This window comes from Sus scrofa, chromosome 6, assembly GCF_054392235.1.
Source record: "Sus scrofa isolate SSC_HxYL_T2T_F1_AM1 chromosome 6, Sscrofa_HxYL_maternal_Yorkshire_Landrace_v2.0, whole genome shotgun sequence".
Lineage (NCBI taxonomy): Eukaryota > Metazoa > Chordata > Mammalia > Artiodactyla > Suidae > Sus > Sus scrofa.
In genome coordinates, this window is record NC_139388.1 from 20,928,644 (window position 1) to 20,946,350 (window position 17,707).

The 17,707-nt window shown below is 57.3% G+C and overlaps 1 protein-coding gene across 17 annotated transcripts in view; it reads left to right on the top strand.

The window, feature by feature from the left end:
- Positions 1 to 17,707, top strand: part of ADGRG1 (adhesion G protein-coupled receptor G1) — a 42,889-nt gene that overhangs the window by 20,041 nt on the left and 5,141 nt on the right. For 11 of the 17 annotated variants that reach the window (XM_084958271.1, XM_021093328.2, XM_021093338.2 and 8 more), the window contains 10 exon segments: positions 8,633 to 8,727; positions 10,074 to 10,493; positions 12,024 to 12,156; positions 12,726 to 12,873; positions 13,486 to 13,617; positions 13,969 to 14,085; positions 14,280 to 14,325; positions 14,572 to 14,675; positions 15,428 to 15,546; positions 17,251 to 17,519. In XM_084958271.1, coding sequence (XP_084814397.1) covers positions 8,633 to 8,727; positions 10,074 to 10,493; positions 12,024 to 12,156; positions 12,726 to 12,873; positions 13,486 to 13,617; positions 13,969 to 14,085; positions 14,280 to 14,325; positions 14,572 to 14,675; positions 15,428 to 15,546; positions 17,251 to 17,519 — 1,583 coding nt within the window. 17 annotated transcript variants of the gene reach the window in all.

Genomic DNA, 17,707 nt, shown 5'->3' on the forward strand with positions numbered 1-17,707 from the left:
TGGGATGGGATCCTGGTCTGTGCCTCTGGTGACCTTCCCTCGGGGGGAGCTGGAGCCACAGCCTTGCCCGGGCCCCCAGCCCTCATGGGGGCGGGTGCCTGGCTCTGTGTCCTGTCTGCCCCCCAGCCAGGGATCTGGGACCTGGAGGAGGAGACAAGGAAGGGACGGCTGGTGGCTGACCTTGCGGCTACTAAAGGTCTCATGCTCCAAGGATGGGCCTTCTGCCAGGCCCTGGGTAGCCGAGCGGCAGCCCCCCAAAAGTGGGCTGACCTTGCGAGCCTGGCCTTGGGCAGTGTGGGAGCAGAGATAGGGAAGGGGAACTTCAGCCAGACAGCTGAGGTCCGCCTGTGGTTTGAGAGAGAAAACAGACTGGCCAGGCGGAGGAGGAGATAGCCTAGGACCTTCTTCGTCCCTTGCTGCCAATTGCGAGGTAAGCCCTGCCCTTCCCTGGAAGCATCCTGAAGCCCTGGGCTGCAGAGAAGGCACATGAGGGACAGGGATCATTGTCACCTACTTAACAGAGGAGGAAGCTGAGGCCTAGAGGGGGAGCCGTCTGGTCCAGTGTTGCCAGGGCCAGTTGGCTGCGGAGCCAGTTCTGGACCTTGTATGTCTAGCTCCTGCCACCCCTGCTCTGGGAGCCTGCAGCCCCCAGGCAGGGGCTGACTGGTGAGGGCCCTGGGGTCCTGGAGGCCAGCCTCAGCCACTCCTCACAGCGAGGGCTCTGGGGGGAGACTTGGCTGTGGGCTGCAGGCTGCCCAAGGGCCATGCACGAAGCTGGGCAGGGCTGGCACCAGTGTCCCTGGACTGGTTGCACCAAGTCCTGCTGCCCGACCCCCATCCCAGACTGGGCCAGACCTGGGCCCTTCCCTGTCCCTCCTCTTCCCTGAGGTTCTAGGTCTCTGCCATCTACTCTCAAATTCTAAAAGGCTTCTTCGATTCTCGGTCCTGAAAGCTTCTGCAACCCCATCGCCTCTCTCTGTCTCTCTTTGTCGTTCCTTTTTGCTCACTCTCTCTTTCTCCCCCTCCCTCCCTTTCAGTCCCAACACTCTAAGTGTCTCAGCTGCTACAGGCGACTGTGGCGGACCTTAATGGAAGAGCCAGTCTGGAGACAGGGTTGGCACTGCCCCTTTCCCCAAGAGCTAGTGCTGCCGGCCAAAGGGAGGTGGGCTGGGGCTGAATATAGCCCAGCTCCCGGGGGACCTCGCGCCTGCAAGTGTCAAAGATGGTGATGAATTGCCCTGGGGACCATCACAGCCTAAATGGCTCCTGCAGCCCATCTCATGCTAGTTAATGACCTTTGGGACCGCTCAGAGGGGAGGGGAGGGGGCTGGAGGCTGCGAGGGGGGCTGCTGCCAGGCTTCTTATCTGTGCGGCCTCAAGATTCCTGACAGCTTTTTTTCATGTTGGTGTCCTGCAAAAAAGGATGTACCATCACCCTGGACTGGGAAACCAAGCCCAACCACACTGTTCATTTTCTGTCTGCAGGACTTAGCAGAGCCTTTGATATTCGAATTCACGAGACCAAGCAGGGCCTGTGGTATTTCTCTAACTTGGGAACTAGTGCTTCTTAGGAAGTGCTCAGCCATGTTACCTCATGGTAAAGTCAGGGAGATTGTCCCTGGGAAAAGAAGGAAGGAACTCTGGAGCCCGCAATGACTAAAATGTGGGCTGCGAGAGTGAGTAGTGATGTTTGAATCCTGGCTTGGCTACCTACTTGCTATGATATCTTGGGCATCACTCAACCTCTCTGGACTTCAGTTTCCTTATCTCGCTCCCGGGGACAATGACAGCCCTCGCTTCATAGAGTTAAGGGGAGGATTGCATGATAATTGATGAACAGCGCTTTGCATGCCTGGCATGGTGCCAGGCACAAAGTGAGCCCTTGCTAAGTGGGGATTGGTATCTTCTTCCTCCTCTTCTGGGATTCCAGTGTCTTTTCCGCTGTGCCGGATGGACCCCTGTTTATTGCCAGTCGCCGTGTGCTGTTCTGCCCGGCACTGCGTGGCTGGAGTGGGGGCCGGTAGGGTGAGGATGTGGTGGCGGCCTAAGGCCCAGGGTATCAGACCTTTGCAGACACATCACAAGGCTGGCATCCCACAGAGGAGCGTGTGTGTGCAAAGGTGTGGAGGTGGGATCGCTTAAGCCCCAGCTCATCTCTGGTGAGTCTCTGTCGGCCCCTCTGAGGCCGCCTCTTAAGCAAACCCTTTGGTTCCAGATAAAGCAGGCTGCAGGGTGGGCGGCTCTGGATATCTGGCTTTTGGGGGGACCCCAGCGTCCATTCATCTGAGCTGGTGGCTCACTTCTCTCTTTCCACGGTCTCCCCCAGGGCCAGGGCCGGTCTGGGCATGCAGAGGGCATCGTGGCCCGGGGACCTGGCTGGACCAGAAGCCGAGGGGGCGGTGAGGTCTGCCTTCCAGCGGGTCTGGTGCAAGAATGTGAGACGCAGCCTGGGCAGTGAGCAGGCAAAGGCCTTGGCATCCGCCAGCCTCTGGGGGCAGGCAGCTAGCTTAATTTTTATTCTCTTTTATTGCTGAAAAATTCCTGAAACCTGAAGTCACTGTGTTTGCCCCAGCCAGGCCAGAACACCCTTCCTGGGGGAGTTCTGTGGGATCACCTAGCCTGGGCCTCAGTCACCCGGCTGGCGGAGCAGGAACACGAGGAGGGGACAGGGGCTCCGTGTTTGCCAGCTGTGCTCCCAGGAGCTGCGGGCACTGCCGGGGGGCTGGGGGCTGGGCTGGGAGTGAGGTGTGGCCCGGGGTCCCGCCCGGGGCTGATGGGGGCACCTCCTGTTTGTTGGGTACATGGTGTTTCTCAGAATGACTTTTACAGAGGAGTTTGGAAGCGGCCGGTGGAGGGTCCTCTCAGCCCCCCTCCCCTTGTAGGAAACACCTGCTAAAACCTCCGCTCTGTGCTAACGTTCGTCCTCGCTCCTCTGCACACCCACACCCACGGACAGACACTCACACGTGCACACACACCCACATCCACACTCGTGTGTGCTTCCACCCAAAGGTTTCACGCTGACCCACCCCTCTCTTGACCAAATCCTTCCTTCCTGAGGCCCTCTCCCCAGGGCTCAGGGGGACACCCAGCAGCTCCACGGGGCACCCCCGATGGCGGGGCTAGAACGGGGAAAGCTGTGAGGGGTCCTCTCCCTGCGGTCCCTCCCCCCAGGAGGGCGAACCCAGGCTTGTAGCTGGAGACCCCCTCAGGCAGGGGCTCCCTTCCCCCACCCATGCCCTTCTGCCCCCAGCTGTGCCTTGGGACGCCCTTTCCAGGTTCTGGGCACCCTGCTAAATGTTAGGTGAGCCACCCAGGAGCACGACTTCTCCTTGCCGTCAGTGAGAAGAGGCGCCACTGGGAGGCAGGCCGCCCTAGTCCCCTCCAAGGCCAACCCTTTACTGCCTGAGTGAGCCGGGGCCCCACCCGCCTCTGACTCTGTAACCCGGGCCAACTGGTGTTATCCCAGCCACACAACCATGTGGTTCTGTGCCCTCGGAGTGTCCATCAAATGGATGCTTGCTAAAGCCGGACTCCCGAGCCCTGCCACCCCCGCCCCCACCCCATAGCATCCGGCCCCTCAGTGGCAAGGGCCTGTGAATCTGCATTTTAGTGAACTTCCTGGGGGTGGTTCTGACCCACAGGTGGGTAGGGATGCCTCTGATAGGAGCTCCTTGTGGCAGTGGAGGGCATCTAGGGTTGAGTGCAGGTCGTGGTCTGCCCGCCTGCCCCGTCCCACTAAGAACACAGAAGAGAATTCTGACGGCAGATGGGCACTGGAGTCGGGAGGGCAAGTCTGTGTCCACGGTGTTGGTTCAGGTCAAGAGGAGGAGAGGGGTGGGGCCCGGGGCCAAGTCCTCTTCCTGGGGAGGTGTCTGCCTGCAAAGGGTTAACCCCAGAGCCGCCCAGGTCCCGTCCACTCAACTTCCACCTCCATCCTCTGAGGAAATGGGTTTTCCAGGAGCCGGGACTGGGCCAGCGGTGACTCGTGGCTCCACACGGATGGCAGAGGAAGTGACTCAGGCCCCCGGGGAGAAAGTGAGCCACGGGGCCCCTGCCCGTCGCCCTCTCCCCCATCAGGAGAATGGGCAGGGCTGGGCCTGAGCGGGAACTGGGACCCTTCCTCCCGGGTCCAGCCTGCCCTGGGGATGGGCAGCGGGGGAGTCTTAGCTTAGATGAGCCCTGGCCGCCTCCTCTCTGCCTGGATCCTTGGGGACTCTGCAATGGGGACCCCCATTGTGTCAAGCTGGGCCAGACCGTTCCGTTCTCTGCGTGTTTACGGAAGGCCTGAGGTCAAGGGCAGCTGCTCCAGAACGGGAACTGGAGGGTGGGAGCATCCCTGGGGCCCTTGGTCCTCAAAGCCTCCCTCCCAGGCTGGAGTCGTCTTTACTGCCTGTGGTCTTGGCTGCCCCCCTCCCCCACAACCCATTTTTCTGTCCTTTTCTTTGAGGGTCTCTGAAGGCCAGGGGAGCACGCATTTCTAGAAACTTTGCTAGCGCCCCCTCTGCAAGGACTTCTCTAGGGTGAGACCTAGGTCCACGTCTTGGCTCCAGTGGTGGGGATCTAGCCTCAGTTTTCTGATCTGTAAAATGGCAAAACAGTAAGACCAGTGTCACAGGGTGGCTCTGAGGGTTTCACTTTGCTGGTGTAGATGGTGTCTCGGTCCAGCCCTCTGGTCCATCAGAGGCTGCTGGGGACAAGCTCAGGTCCGGACTGTGACGAGGGAAGTTTTCTGGGTGGAGTTTGGGTCTTCCGGGAAAGGAAAATTCATGCTCCAAGAATTTCCCGTCAAGGTGCTCTGGAGGTTGAGCTGGCTCTCGGGGGCCACAAGGGGTGGCACGGAGGGTGGGAGGGAAGGCGTAGGAGCAAGGACCTGTGATAAGTCCAGGGGGTTGAATTAAGGGTAAGCATGAGTTGGTCAGGAAGTAGACAGAGATATTAGCTGGCACCCATGGTGCCTGCCATGTGCACGGCCCAGTTCTAAGTCCTTTACAGGTAGCAAGTGATTTAATTCTCACAGCGACCCTTGAGGTAGGCTTGATTTTTGTTCCTATTCACAGATGAGGAAAGTGAGGCCCAGAGAGGGTGAGTAACTAGCCCAAGGACACACAGCTAGTGAATGGGAGGGAAACTGGGATTTAAACCTGGATAATCTGGCTCCAGAGACCACTCAATGGGGGGGGGGGGGTAAAGGAAGCCAGACACCCCCTACCTCTTTAATCTCACCAAGAGTATCACTGGGGCTAGAGTTGACCTTGGGGGAAGCAGCCAGGGTACAGTAGGGATGAGCCAGGAATGTCAGGTCAGGCCACTGATCCCTGTCTGTTTGAACCATGGCACTTCACCATGGTGCAGCCTCACTTGTGCCCCTATACTAATGGGGAGCTCGCTCCTTGACTCTGCCTTTTTGCTCTCAAAGGTCAATCCAGGAGGATTGATGAAAACAGATGATTCTTGGAGTTCCCGTCACGGTGCAGCAGAAATGAATCCAACTAGGAACCATGAGGTTGTGGGTTCGATCCCTGGCCTCGTTCAGTGGGTTAAGGGTCCGGCGTTGCCGTGAGGTGTGGTGTAGATCACAGACGTGGCTTGGATATGGCATTGCTCTGGCTGTGGCATAGGCCGGCGGCTACAGCTCCGATTTAACCCCTAGCTTGGGAACCTCCATATGCCACAGGTGTGGCCCTAAAAAGACAAAAGACAAAAAAAAAAAAAAAAAAAAAAAAAGAAAAAGAAAAAAGAAAGAAAGAAAACAGACAATTCTGTCCTGTCCTGACCCTGTCTACTGACAGTGGTAACTCACTTTGAAGGTCAGTGGGCCAGACAGATACATGGATTCTGGCCAGCTCCATCCTTGCTTGCTGTGTGATGTCAAGAAGTCACTGGCCCTCTCTGAGCCTTGACCCAAATGCCATAAGTTGGAGAACTGGGGCCAAGTTCTGATAGTGATCTGTGAGCTCTAAGTTCACAAGTATAGAGCAGCAATCACGATGTGGTGGGGGGGCAGTGCTGCCTGGAGGAGGTGACATTGGGATTAGCGATCAGGAGCAGACAGCGACAGGGACTGACAGAAAGGAGAAGAGAAGCGAAAGGGTCCAGGAGAGACATGTTTCTCTTCTGTTTCTGTCCCGTTTCTGTCCCGGATGCGGGGTTTCCTTCCGCTGGTCTGGGGTGGCAGTTTCGAAAAGGCCAAAATGAGAGACACTGCTTTGGGAAGGATCCCCAGAGTTCTCTTTACTGGCAGCAAGCAACAAGTCCTTCCTTCTCCCCGCCTCAAGGAAAACAAAAGGAGCCAAAATGCCCAGAGAGGATGCAGAGTGAAACCTTCACAATCACGACCTAGGAAACAGTGGCCATTCCCCCAACACTCTCACTTCCTCCTGTGGGATCTTGCGATGCCACCAAGGCAGGATGAAGAGCCTAATCAACCAGTGGCCAATGATTCAACCGACCAGACCTGAGAAACTGGGGTTCTATTACACATGGTTGGACTCGGGAGATTGGCTCTAGCTCGGGGGAACAGGTTGATTTAAGGAAATCCCAGCCTGAGAAGGAGACAATGAACTACCTGGGCCATTTAATGCTATTCTCAAATATTTTGTCCAAAAGTCACTTCTTCCTAGAAGCCCTCCTAGGTTTCCTCCCAAAGTCAGACTCCTCGCATGCCCCTAGGTTACCAGGCTTTCTTTTGTCTGGCTTTTGGCAGATGGTAACATCTGTCACCATGGTGGGGGCCCATATGCAGTTCCCTGCAGGAGGAGGATGCCTTCCGTGACTGCTAGCACTCAGCTTGGTCTCAGGGTCAGCCGGCAGTGGAGAGGGCCAGGCCACCTAGCATCTCTCTGTAAATACCAGATACCCAGGTTCCCTGCCAGGCACTTTGGTCCCGACTAGGCGGGGAAAGCTCTTGGCTTCTGGAGTTATCTTGAGCGAGTCACTTAACTCCTTGGACCTCAGGTTCCCTGTCTGTGAAATGGGCCAATGGTAGAGTATACTTCACAGAGTTGGAATGAAGATTAATAGAGGTGAAGGGGGTGGGTCAGCACAGGCCGGCGGATAGCAAGTGCTCAGATAATAGAGGCTGTGGGGAAGGGTGCATTCTACACCAGGATGGGGCTGAGGGAAATTACATCCTCCCACTTGGACTGGACTCTGTCTTTCTGCCCCACTGGGACATCCCTCTGCCTTTCCAGCTGCCCTGCGAACTGGCTCCCCCTGCTGGCCATAACAGGAATTCCTTTCTCCTCTTAGTCCCTGTAGAGGGCGCCCTGGCCACACTGATCCTTCACTCCAGTTCCCTCACTGTCCACCTGCCCAGTAAGCTCTGTGCACTCTAGCCCTTTTGCAAAGAGATGGATTGGGAGCTCCCTGGCTGGTTGAGGAGGGGTGCACCATCCTGCACCTCCCAGAGAAGGCTATAGTAGGCCCTGGTCAGTGGTGGGAACCAAAGGTGTTGCAGAAACTCCAAAAAACCATGGCAGCAGCAGAAGACAAACGGCACTCGGAGATGTGGAAAAGCAAGGTTTATTCAGCACCGGTGCGGGCTCAGAGGAGTCACCTCCAGAGTCTGAGCACCAGGTCTTTGTTCTCAGCAACTTTTATACATTACAAGGTCTTGATTTTCCCATGTAAGCATCCCCGGGACCTTCCCCCTTCCCCAAGCAGACAGTGTTCCTCCCTAAGAAACTGAGCCAGCAAGGTTACAGAAGCGGAACTGATAAGCGATGCTGGGTACATGATTAGCAGGGCTGCTGGCTTAGACATTGGGTACATAGTTGCTACATTATTACAAGAAGGATGGTATGAGGTCAGCAGAGCTGAAAAGGCTTGCAGCTGCCTTTTTAGCCAAGGGGGTGGGGGTTGTTCCTTAATTAAAACTCTTATTTCAAAAGGAGGCTCAGACAGACTGTAGAGGGAGTTGAGGAAGGCTTCTTGAAGGAGGTGTCCAACTTAGGCATGATGACTGTGAAGTTCCTGGAGGAGAGCCTTGAGCTTCCCCTTACTCCTGTCCTTTAGCAGGTCTGGAGAGAGGAGGGTGGTGCTGTAGAGCCTCCCCCACCCAAATTCTAGCTGGATCCCTGTTGGGTCTGGAGGGAGGTGCTATTATTTGTTCTGTTTTCTGTGATTTGCCTGGGGTCATGCAGCAAGTGAGAAGTGGAACTTGAATTCAGGCCCTGTGTCTTTTTTTTTTTTTTTTTTTTTTTTTTTTTTTGCTTTTTGGGGCCACACACATGACATGTGGAAGTTCCCAGGCTAGGGGTTGAAGCAGAGCTATACGTGCCAGCCCACACCCCAGCCACAGCAGTAGGGGGTCCGAGCTGCCTCTGCAACCTACACCACAGCTCATGGCAACTTGGGATCCTTAAGCCACGGAGCAAGGTCAGGAATTGAACTCTTGCGTCTTCATGGATGCTAGTCGGGTTCATAACCCGCTGAGCCACCATGGGAACGCCCCAGCCGCTGCCTTTTGAGGCTCAGCTGCTGGCAGCTCTGGGGAGGCCCACAGACTGTTTCCACACTTGCCTCTCCGCTTGACATGCCACCTCCATGCTGCGCGGGCACCCCCTTCTGCAGGGCTGGCACAGCCACCCTGTTGGCCAGGCTCCCGGCTAACACTCCTGGCCTCTTTCAGGTGCTGCCTTCTCAGGGTGACCATGGGGAGGAAGACGGCTGCCCAGGTGTTGCTGCAGAAGACCCTGTTCCTGCTGGGTCTGCTCCTGGTTCAAGGTAGGCTTTCCTGGACGTGCTTTGGGACGTACGTGAAAATGTCATTCTTAGGTTAAGGACGTCTAGGACCGCTGCCAGACACCCACTAACCCCTGTGGGCAGGCACAGCTTAGTGAGCGGATGGTACCTTGGAGAAAAGGAAAAGGCACCCCTTTTTCTGACAGAGGTGGCCCCACAGTGCACAGCCTGTGGTGGGGAACATGGACTGAATTTTGGCCCTATTCACCTCTATAGCCAGAGCATCCTTGTGCAGTGTAGAGCCTGTACAACTGTCTATGTTAGGCACGGCCTCATTCAATATTTTATTACTATTTTAAATATTATTGCCTTTGAAATTATAATCGATTCAAAAAAATTTTTTTGCCTTTTTAAGGGCCGCACCTGTGGCATATGGAAGTTCCTAGGCTGGTGGTTGAACTGGAGCTGCGGCTGCTGGTCTACGCCTCAGCCACGGCAACCCAGGATCCGAGCTGCATCTGTGACCTATACCACAAGTCACAGCAACCCCGGATCCTTAATCCACTGAGTGAGGCCAGAAATCGAACCTGCATCCTCACAGTTACTAGTCAGGTTCATTACTGCTGAGCCACAATGGGAACTCCTGAAATTATAATTGATTTTGAGTTTGTTCTTTTCATATATATATATATTTGCTTTTTAGGGCCACACCCGCAGCATATGGAGGTTCCCAGGCTAGGGGTCAAATTGGAGCTACAGCTGCCAGCCTGCACCATAGCCACACAGGATCTGAGCTGCATCTGGAACCTACACCACAGCTCACAGCAACGCTGGATCCTCAACCCACTGAGCGAGGCCAGGGATCAAATCCACAACCTCATGGATATGAGTTGGGTTCATTACTGCTAAGCCACAACGGGAACTCCTGAAATTATAATTGATTTTGAGTTTGTTCTTTTCATATATATATATATATTTGCTTTTTAGGGCCATACCCGCAGCATATGGAGGTTCCCAGGCTAGGGGTCAAATTGGAGCTACAGCTGCCAGCGTGCACCACAGCCGCGGCAGCTCAGGATCCAAGCTGCTTCTGCAACCTCCACCGCAGCTCACGGCAACGCTGGATCCTTAACCCACTGAGCGCGTCCAGGGATCAGACCCGCAACCTCATGGATCCTAGTCGGATTGTTTCCACTGAGCCACGATGGAAACTCTTCATACTTTGAAGCCGATCATCCTTGAGCAGAGTAGACTCACATTTTTGTAGACCCTTTCAGGTGTAGGCCTTGGAATGCATGCGGGTCCCAGGTACTCGGCTCCTGGCCCCGGAGCCCAGTGCATTCCTGCCCTGCCCCGGGGTCCCATCTCCGGTCTGTGCCTCCTCACAGGTGCCCACGAAGGGAGCTCCCGGGAAGACTTCCGCTTCTGTGGCCAGCGGAACCAGACGCAGGAGAGCAGCCTCCGTTACGAGCGGACGGCCGAGCTGCACATCTCCATCCGCAACTCCGAGGAGGCCCTCACGGTCCACGCGCCCTTCCACGGCGCCCATCCAGCGTCTTGGCCGTTCCCCCACCCCAGGGGCCTCTACCACTTCTGCCTCTACTGGGACCGCCGTGCCGGCCACTTGCGTCTTCGCTACGGCAAGAGCGACTTCGTGCTGAGCCACCAAGCCTCGGACCTCCTCTGCTTCCGGCATCAGGAGAGCGTGGCCCAGGGAAGCCCGCTGTTTGCCACCTCCGTCCGCTCCTGGTGGAGCCCCCAGAACACCAGTCTGCCCAGGGCAGCTGGCTTCGTCTTCTCCTTCCACAGTAAGGCGCCTTCCAGGCAGAAGGAACAGCTTGGCTGGAGGCCGGCAGGCAGGGAGGCCGAATGCACGGCGGGCTCCAAGCAGCCGGGCGGAAGGTCGGGTGGCAGAGCCGGGGCTCTGTTCGCAGGCGCTGGGGAGCCCTGGAAAGGGTCTGAGGAGCAGAAGAGCGTGATCCCCAGTGCATTCCGGGGAGCTTTGCAGGAAGGAAGGGGCGAGGGCGGATGGGCCAAGTCCCATCCAGCGACTGCAGGGAGGGTCCAGGTGAAGGACGATGAGGAGTGAGCTGGCTGGGAACCCACAGAATGGAGAGATGGGACTGGTAGTTAGGAGCCAGAGGGGAAAATCGGCTTCCTCAGCGTCATATAGATTCTTTATCCCCATTTCCCAGAGGAGGAAATGGAGGCACACAGAGGCACAAAGTTGCACAGCTAGTAAGGGACAGAGCCAGGATTTGAACCCAGTACCTGATTGGCGTGGGGGGCCAGGGAGGGCAAGAGAGGCCAAAGTCAGGAAGCAGTGAGGCTGGAGCCACAGACTGTGTGTTCTGCCCAGGGTGTGACAAGTAGGGTGTGGCCACTGCCTCCCAGCCCGTGCTGGGGGTTGGGGGGGGGGTTTGCTGGGAGGGAAAGGAGCTGGAAGCTTTACTTGGGGTCTAGGATTTCCTAGATTGTGGCTTCTTTCATGCAGCTCCAGGCTGGAATGGAGCTGCCAGGGGTGAGGGCGCAGGGCTTTGATGTGTTAGCAGCTCCAGGGCCATGAAAGTGCTGGGATGGCAGCATCGCAACCAGGCTCTGACATGGATGGGTGGTAGATGGGGCTCCCTGGCCCCAGGCTGGGATTCTGCCCCAACCTGGGAGGGTTTAGGGCCAAGCCAGGCCCAGCTGCACAGTGGCTTCGTGAAGACAGATCTGGCCTGGTCTTATTTGGCTTGTGGAGAGTTGTTATTGCTTGTGTTTTTTTTTTTTTTAAAAAAAAGGCAAAAAAGGCATGAGCCAGGGCTTTCAAATAAGCTCATGTGAGGCTTTCTGCCTTGTAAATTCAGATGTGCCTACCGGTTGCCTTCCTTGATGGCAGAGGGGCATGCTCCCTCCCCACGTGTCCCTCTTCCCATCTAAGTCCCCTCTGACCCCTGGAGATGCCTGAGTCTCCAGCCCATGGAGGGCCTGGAGCCACCCCACAAGCCCACTGCCCCCAGTCCCTCCCGAAGGACCCTGGCCGGCTGTGGGCCCTGGGGAACTGTACCTCCCAGCTCCTTGCGTGTGGTCAGGAGGGACCCTGGGTGGATGTGTCCTAGCCCAGCCTGCAAGGGCTGCAGTTTCCGGGCTTCCCTACAGCAGAGCCCCTGTCTGGCCTCCGAATATCTAGGGGGCTTGGGGGGATTCCCTCCACCTCTTGGAGCCTCAGTTTCCTCTTCTGTAAAATGGGAACAGAAGGTTTCCGAATCACAGGATGTTGAATGGGGAATGTGATGAGCGTGGCCTGGCATCTCATTCAACAGCCTTTGGTGGGTGTGTCTGTCCCTCTCCCCCAGACCCCCCTCCAAAGACCCCCCACAACGCCTCGGTGGACATATGTGAGCTCAAGAGAGATCTCCAGCTGCTCAGCCAGCTTCTGAAGCACCCTCAGAAGACTTCAAGAAGGCACCAGTTCATCCCTGCCAGCCAGTAAGTGTGGCTCCCCCGCGTGTGATGGCCTGGGCATGGCAGGGAGGCCCCTGGAGTAGGAGGCCCAGTGGAAACCTCCCCGGGGCTGGAATGTTCTCCTCACCTTTCCATCTTCTCCTGGAGGAATCCAGACACAGGCCGGTAGACCCAGCCCTTCCCCTGCCTGAGTCAATAAAAACAAAGATCACACCTGCCAATCCAGGGCAGTGGCACCCAGGCCCTCCGCCGCCCCCTCCCAGGATCAGCCCATTTTACAGCTCAGAAGACTGAGGCCCAGGGAGGGCTGGGCTGCTCCAGGGCACAAAGTGGATGGTCCAGGCAGAACCCAGTCTGGGGATCGCTCCCCACCCTCTCCTTTCCCGTTTGCTCAAATGTTCTGGCTTCCTCCCCGCCACCCCCCAGGGCACTCTGTCTGCCCCACGCTCGTGGGGCTGTTTTTCTCTCTTCGTCCCTCTCTTCCCTCCCCCAACCCTCTTTGCTGCGTATCTGCCCAAGTCTCTCCCTCTGTCTCCCTGCCCATGCACCCCTCGGATCCACACTGAGCAGCAGCTCCTCTCTCCCCCCGCCAGGCGGCTGCAGAGCCTGGAGTCTAAGCTGACCTCCGTGAGCTTCACAGGGGACTCGGCGTCCTTCGAAGAGGACCGCATCAACGCCACGGTGTGGAAGCTCCGGCCCACAGCCAGCCTCCAGGACCTGCACATCCACGCCCGGCAGGAGGTCAGGGGTCATGGTCAGCAGCCAGGGTGGGATGCAGACGTGGAGGTCGGGTGCCATGTGTGTGCTGAGCGAGGGGGCCTCAGGCCCAAGGATTATGCTCAGTTAGTGGCTACCTGGTGGCACTGAGCACCCTTCCTGGCACAGGGTGGGGACAGTGGTGGAGAGGGACCTGGTCCTTGTACTGGGGACTCCTGTGGCACCTCCATGTTGATAGAAGACCAGTGCCAAAATGCCCATGCCTGCCCCCCCCCCAGCTCCCGTTGTGAGCCTGCCCCTTGATAAGCCTGGTTAGATGGGGCTGCCCTTCCCGCCCCTCCTAGACTGCAGTGCGCCAGGATGCCATAGGCAGAGCCAGTGCTGGAGGTCTAGATGCCAGGATACCCCATGATCTCTGTTGGCCCCTGGAGCCCTGGGCTCTCTAACCACAAGGCCCCCAGTTGGCGCCAGTGCCAAGGAAAGGAGGGCTGAGAAGGGCTGTCGTGAGTCAGGCGTGGCTTCGTGAAGCAGGTGGGCTTAGAGAGGGCGGCATCCAGGAAGGCGCATGCTGGGGGGACGTGGAGGGGATCTGGAGGTCCGCCTCTGGCAGAGGCCCAATGGGACCCTGGTCCGCAGGAGGAGCAGAGCGAGATCCTGGAGTACTCGGTGCTGCTGCCCCGCGCAGTCTTCCAGAAGACCAAAGGCCGGAGGGAGGAGGCTGAAAAGAGACTCCTCCTGGTGGACTTCAGCAGCCAAGCCCTCTTCCAGGTATGGGCTCATGGCCACGCCCTCCCCTGGGGAAAGCAGCTCCCCTTCTGACAGAGAGGTGGGAGGCAGGCAGAAGCCCGGCCCCCTCCTCCAAGGGTCTCATAAAGTCAGAAGTCAGTCGGCAACATGCAGATCTCCTTGGGAGATTGAGACCTGGGAGGGCTCGAAATGGCGTTGTTCTTACTAGAGTGCAAATGACTACCTGGGCAAGAATTGTTTCCAGATGGAGAATCAGCATCTGAGAGCAATGTGCTGGGCAGAGACAGGACTGGAAGGCCTGGGGAACTTCTGGGCTTTCCTTCTCAGTCCTGAACTCCCTCCCTCCTCTCTTCCTCCTCGCCACATATTTAGGACAAGAATTCCAGCCAGGTCTTGGGAGAGAAGGTCTTGGGTATTGTCGTGGAGAACACCAAAGTTGCCAACCTCTCGGAGCCCGTGGTGCTTACCTTCCAGCACCAACCACAGCCGGTGAGTGTGAGCAAAGCAAGGAGACACAGGGATCCCGTTTGCCCATGTCCTCCTGTCACTTGTCTTAACAAAATGATTGATTGGCTGATGGTCAGGTCCAAGTGGGGTGGCGGCCTGATGCTGACTCGCTCAGCCTGGCCCATAAAGCAGTGAGCTGTCACGAGACCCACTCCTCCTCTTTCTTGCCCCTGCAGAAGAATGTGACTCTTCAGTGTGTATTCTGGGTCGAAGACCTGACATGTGAGTGTGCAGGGGTCTCTGAGCTGCTCGGGTACTGGAGGAGAAAGGGGGGTCCCGGAGGGCGAGGGAGATGGGATTAATCAAGGAGGGCTTCCTGGAGAGAGGTGGGCTTTGAAAAGGGAGGAATGGCAGGCTAGGGATCTGCCAAGGGGAGCAGAGGCTCGGAAGCGTGACACAGCCATGCATTTGTGGGGTAGCGTGGGGTGCTGGCCTTGATCTCAGAGCCCCGTGCTGGCCCCTCCTCAGTGAGCAGCCCGGGGAGCTGGAGCGATGCCGGGTGTGAGACCATCAGGAGAGAGACGCAGACGTCCTGCCTCTGCAACCACCTGACCTACTTTGCGGTGCTGATGGTGCGTGGTCCCCTCCCGCCCCGCAGCCACACGCAGGCCGTGTTCTTGCTGTGTGCCCGCCACTTTTCACATATATAACATTCACTCCCCTCAACAAGCCCTGAGGTGATTCCCCTTGTCCCATTTCATAGATAAGGAACCTGAGGTTCAGAGAGGTTAGGCAATTTACCTAAGGTCACACAGCTAGTAGTAAGTAAAAGAGCTGGTCTCTAAAGTCCTTGCTCTTTATTTCCAAATTTTGGTGCTTGATAAAAATGCAGGTTCCTGGTCCTAGCCTAGGCTTCTGACTCCGCAGGGCCGGGGGGAAGTCCGGAGTATGTTGCTAGACAGCCCTCGAGGGGATGCTGAGGCCCTGCTGGTGGATTCAGTGTCCCCCAGATCTCAGAAGCGTTGTGTCCTAGGTTCATTCTCCCAGCATCGGGAACGAGCAGCATGGTTTTCCAGCTCTCTCTGGGTGTGGGGCCCCCTCCCTCACAGGAAACTGATTTCTGTGTGGAATGTTATGGAAAAATAATTAGTGGCAGGACAGAAAAGGGATTCTCTGGTGGAGGGTTCCTGACCTTGGTGGAACAGGGATCCACCTGCGAACGTGGTGAAAAATGCACTTCTGAGACCACATTCTGCTCAGGCTGGGGGGCAGGAGTGGTTCATAGACACCCGAGGCCACCCAGGGACCATGGGTTAGCCCTCCATCTGGGCCACCCCTCAGCTGGGGACCCTGCGGCCAGCCCTGACCTGTCTTGTGGACCCAGGTGGCCTCCGTGGAGGTGGACGCCGCCCACAAGCACTACCTGACCCTCCTCTCCTACGTGGGCTGTGTCATCTCCGCCCTGGCCTGCGTCCTCACCATCGCCGCCTACCTCTGCTCCAGGTAGGCCTGGTGGAGGGAGGGTGGAGGGGAGGGCGCTCCTCCATTGCAGGGCCTTGGGCTGGGACCCCACAACCATGGAGGACGCCCCCCGCCCTGGAGATGGGCCTGACTGACCCCGTAAAGCATGCATGGACTGGGAGTCCTGGGAGGCGCAGGCAGCTCACCCCTGGGGGTCGCATTTCCTCCTCAGATCTGTGGTGTGTGGGCACCCAGCATTTATAGTTTATATTAACTGCCAGCATTTAAATTTGGGAGAGGTGGAGTTCCTGTTGTGGCTCAGCAGGTTAAGAATCTGACTGGCATCCATGAGGATGTTGGTTCGATCCCTGGCCCCCCTCAGTGGGTTAAGGATCCGGCGTTGCTGTGAGCTGTGGTGTAGCTTGCAAATGTGGCTTGGATCTGGCGTTGCTGTGGCTGTGGTGTAGGCTCGCAGCTACAGCTCTGATCTGCCCCCTAGCCTGGGACCTTCCATATGCTGCAGGTGCAGCCGTCAAAAGAAGAAAAGCAGCGGGGTGGGGGTTAACTTCGGAATCTAATTTCTGCCTTTGAATAAGCAGATGTGATACTGCTGGGGGCCACATAATAATATGCTGGTGATGATAATGATAACGGTAAACACTTAATCAAGCTTCCCACATACCACACACTGTTCTAAGTGCTTTACATGTGTGGACTTGGTTCATCCTCACAAGGCCCATATAAAAGAGTGCTCAGAGAGGGTAAGCGACTTGCCCGAGGTCACACAGCAGGGAAGTGGCCGAAACAGGCTTGAACTCAGCAGGCTGGCTCTGGGCCCACGAGGCCCTGATTCCCGGAGCTGCCTGGCAGCAGCCGCTGTGGACAGACAGAGCCTCCAGAGTTCTCTCCAGCCCAAGGGACACAGGGACAGGAACCCTTGGGGACGGAGCATCTTTTCTCTGCCAGATGCTTTGCATCCGTGCAACCCTCACCCCAACCCTGTGAGCGGGAAACATCCTCTCATTTCACAGATGAGTAAACTGAGGCTGGGGGGGAATGGGACCAGCCTAGGGTGGAGCCTTGAGTTAGGGGCAGGGTGGGTGTGGGAGTCCGGGACAGTGACCTTGGGGCCCGGGTATTCTTCTGCGCCCTCTGGGACAGGCAGTGGATGGTGCTGAGCAGAGCGCATTGGGGGTGAGGGGAGCTAGGGAGCGAGGACTGACAGGGCGCTGAACCACCTAGAATCCTGGGCAGGAATTGGGAGGGATGTGCCCACACAGACTTGCAACCTTGACGGCACAGGCCACGCAGTCTGCGTTCTCAGAGTCACAGTTGTGCTGACAGACAGGCAGACACAGAACACGGGTGGAGAACATGGATTTTCCAAAGCCAAAAAAGAAAAACCTGTTTTTTTTCTTCTAGCTTGGGGAGCACCTTGTTGAGTGCAGTGGCGGATGGGTCTTCCTTGCTGTGTCTGGCTAAGGCTGCTGTTAAACACACGCATGGTGCCCAAGCCTATGGGTGCTGGGCACTTGGTAGGTGCAAAACAGCCTGGCTGCAGCCACAGGAGCAGGATAGGAAGTGTATGCGTGCCTGTGCACGTGCATGTGTATATGTGTAGCCTGGGAAGGCTGCCTGGAGGAGGAAGAGGAGGAGCAGGCACTCCCCCCACCTCCCTGCCTTCCCTCACTGGCCACCAGAGTGACCTTACCTGCCCATCTGTCCCCGCCACCCTCACCTGTGCAGGAGGAAGTCTAGGGATTACACCATCAAGGTGCACATGAACCTGCTGCTGGCTGTCTTCCTGCTGGACGTGAGCTTCCTGCTCAGTGAGCCCGTGGCCCTGGCAGGCTCCGAGGCCGCCTGCCGCGCCAGCGCCATCTTCCTGCACTTCTCCCTGCTCGCCTGCCTCTCGTGGATGGGCCTCGAGGGCTACAACCTCTACCGACTGGTGGTCGAGGTCTTTGGCACCTACGTCCCTGGCTACCTGCTCAAACTCAGCATCGTGGGCTGGGGTAAGTCGATGGAGGGGGTTGGTGGGCCCCTGGATCTGCCTCTTCCTCTTGGCTTCCAAGGGGCACTTGGTTCTTCTTCTCCACCTGCCCTCTGACTGTTCCCTCACTGCCTCCAACACCCTCCCCACCCTCAGGGCTTCTTTACCTTGGCTGGGTCAAGGTCCTCCTGAGAAAGACGAGGTGGTGAG